Below are 3,300 nucleotides of genomic sequence, written 5' to 3' on the forward strand. Positions count from 1 at the left end.
AATGTATTAGCAAAAGAAGCAGAAAGAAATGCGTCGCATGTAGAACAACATGTGGATCAAGCCTCAAAGATAAGTCACGCAGCTTCAAATGGAGCATCTGCATCTGGTGGATCAACTTCAGGAACTGGTAATGGTAATGTTCCTAGAGATGAAAATACATTTAATAATGATACAAATATCGGGAGTAATGATGAAAGTAGCTTGGAATTTTTGGCAAGATTGACCAGAAAGTTACAATTTTTTGAAACGAGATTAATCACGATGGAGGATTTAGTACAATCCGGTGTGTTGGATCAAGTGCAAGCGAATATAGATTATTTGAAAAAGAAATGGGAAGAAATTACGGATGAAATGGATTCAGCTTGTATGATTGCTGACGACGCAGGAGAATATACCGAAATATTCTTTAGAATCGAAAGAAATTTTTTAAGCATTTTAGCATTAATGGGCAAGGGTCCTGAAATTTTAAATGTAGGAATAGAGCCAAATATCGTGAAATTACCACCAATCAAAATTCAACAATTTAGTGGCGAGTTTAAGGATTGGCCAAAGTTTTCAACATTGTTTAAGAGTATGATTATTGATAATAAAATGCTAAACGACGTACAACGGATGCAGTATTTGCAAACAAATATGGCTCCAAAAGCGTCAAAAATAATTGACCAACTGGGATTGCAAAATTTCAATATAGCTTGGAAATTGTTGCAAGGTCGTTATGATAATAAACGTGCTATCAACAATATGTTTTTAGATAACTTAATGGATTTACCAAGAATGACTAAAGATACTCAAGCAGACATGCAGCAATTAATTGATACTAGTAGAGAATTTATTGCTTTGCTTGAGGGAATGACAAATATCATTTTAAGATTATTGAGTAAAAAATTGCATCCAAGAAGTCTGGAAAATTATGAATCAACATTAAGAAATCCAAAAGAACCACAAAAATTAGAAGATTTTTATCTATTTTTGGAGCAAAGATCCCAGATTTTGGGTTCTGTTGAGGCTGAAAATGGTTATTATAAAAAACCATTCACAAAGGAAGAAAATAAAAAAGTTTTGTTTAAAAAATGTGTAGATTGCGGGGATGCAAGGCATCCAATTTATTTATGTGACATTTTCAAAAGGCGAAATATGAAAGATCGTCAAAGAATTGTAAGAGAAAATAACCTTTGTCTTTTATGTTTAAAATCAGATCATTCATATAAATTTTGTAAATCAAATTTGAAATGTGGAGAGTGCGGAAAGAGGCACAATACATTGTTACATTTGGATAATGAGTTTGAGTCAAAGCCAACTATATCATATTCAAAGTCGAATACTTCATATTCAAAGCCAGGTACATCATATGCTAAACCAAGTGCAGCATATTCGAAGAATAATCATCAACAAAAAAAGGCGTTTTTGTGTACTGCTGAAGAAAATGAAAATAGTGATGAATCAACTGTAGCATGTGTTGCTTCAAGTCAAAACAAGGGCTCAAAGGTTTTATTGGCAACAGCTAAAATTAGAATTAAAACTGATTTTGGGTGGTCGGAAGAATTTGGTGCATTATTGGATCAGGGATCTATGGCAACGTTTATAACTGATGATGCAGTAAGGAAATTAAAATTAAAAAAGGAAAAGAATAATGTGTCAGTTTCTGGGATTGGAGGTGTTAAAACTGAAAAATCTTTGGGAAGTGTGAATTTGGAGTTTACAGCACGTTATCCAAGTGCATTTATAGGGAAAACTAAAGCAATAATTTTAGGGAAATTGACAAATTTATCACCATTATCTTATGCAAAGGGAAAGATCAATAAGATAAACAATTTCAATCAGTTAATTTTGGCAGATCCAGATATTAGCAACACTTGTAAAATAGATATAATTTTGGGAGCAGACGTGTACGCAACGTTGTTATTAAATGGTGTAATTAAGGCAGAAAAAGATAATTTGGTTGCTCAAGAAACTCAGCTTGGTTGGATCATTTCAGGTGTTTTGGGTCATCAGTTAGAATTAAATGGTGTTTGTTTAATATCAACTATTGATGAATTAAATGAAAGTATGAAAAAATTTTGGGAAATCGAAGAAATTTTTCCGTCACAGTTTATATCGGAAGACACAGAGAGAAAATTTACACGAATACACTTACAGATTCTGTATAATTTTTGACATTTTACGTATTCTGTATAATCAACAGAGATATTGTATACTGTCTGTATAATTCGCTATTGATTCATCTGTCAACTCATCTGGCAACATTTTAGATGCGCTGACATATAAATCAATAGCGAATTATACAGACAGTGTACAATATCTCTGTTGATTATACAGAATACGTAAAATGTCAAAAATTATACAGAATCTGTAAGTGTATTCGTGTAAATTTTCTCTCTGTGTCTTCCGATATAAACTGTGACGGAAAAATTTCTTCGATTTCCCAAAATTTTTTCATACTTTCATTTAATTCATCAATAGTTGATATTAAACAAACACCATTTAATTCTAACTGATGACCCAAAACACCTGAAATGATCCAACCAAGCTGAGTTTCTTGAGCAACCAAATTATCTTTTTCTGCCTTAATTACACCATTTAATAACAACGTTGCGTACACATCTGCTCCCAAAATTATATCTATTTTACAAGTGTTGCTAATATCTGGATCTGCCAAAATTAACTGATTGAAATTGTTTATCTTATTGATCTTTCCCTTTGCATAAGATAATGGTGATAAATTTGTCGATTTCCCTAAAATTATTGCTTTAGTTTTCCCTATAAATGCACTTGGATAACGTGCTGTAAACTCCAAATTCACACTTCCCAAAGATTTTTCAGTTTTAACACCTCCAATCCCAGAAACTGACACATTATTCTTTTCCTTTTTTAATTTTTATTTCTTTACTGCATCATCAGTTATAAACGTTGCCATAGATCCCTGATCCAATAATGCACCAAATTCTTCCGACCACCCAAAATCAGTTTTAATTCTAATTTTAGCTGTTGCCAACAAAACCTTTGAGCCCTTGTTTTGACTTGAAGCAACACATGCTACAGTTGATTCATCACTATTTTCATTTTCTTCAGCAGTACACAAGAACGCCTTTTTTTGTTGGTGATTATTCTTCGAGTATGCTGCACTTGGTTTAGCATATGATGTACCTGACTTTGAATATGAAGTATTCGACTTTGAATATGATATAGTTGGCTTTGACTCAAACTCATTATCCAAATGTAACAATGTATTGTGCCTCTTTCCGCACTCTCTACATTTCAAATTTGATTTACAAAATTTATATACATGATCTGATTTTAAAC

General features: G+C 32.3%; 1 protein-coding gene across 1 annotated transcript; it reads left to right on the forward strand.

Annotated features, from left to right (window-relative positions):
* Positions 1-261: 261 nt before the first annotated feature.
* Positions 262-2,154, forward strand: LOC116351176. The gene has a single exon (XM_031783258.1). The coding sequence runs from the start codon at positions 262-264 to the stop codon at positions 2,152-2,154; it is 1,893 nt and encodes a 630-aa protein (XP_031639118.1).
* Positions 2,155-3,300: the final 1,146 nt, after the last annotated feature.

Source organism: Contarinia nasturtii, unplaced genomic scaffold (assembly GCF_009176525.2).
Source record: "Contarinia nasturtii isolate CC-2019 unplaced genomic scaffold, AAFC_CNas_1.1 Cnas_scaffold_4823, whole genome shotgun sequence".
In the NCBI taxonomy this organism is placed as follows: Eukaryota; Metazoa; Arthropoda; class Insecta; order Diptera; family Cecidomyiidae; genus Contarinia; species Contarinia nasturtii.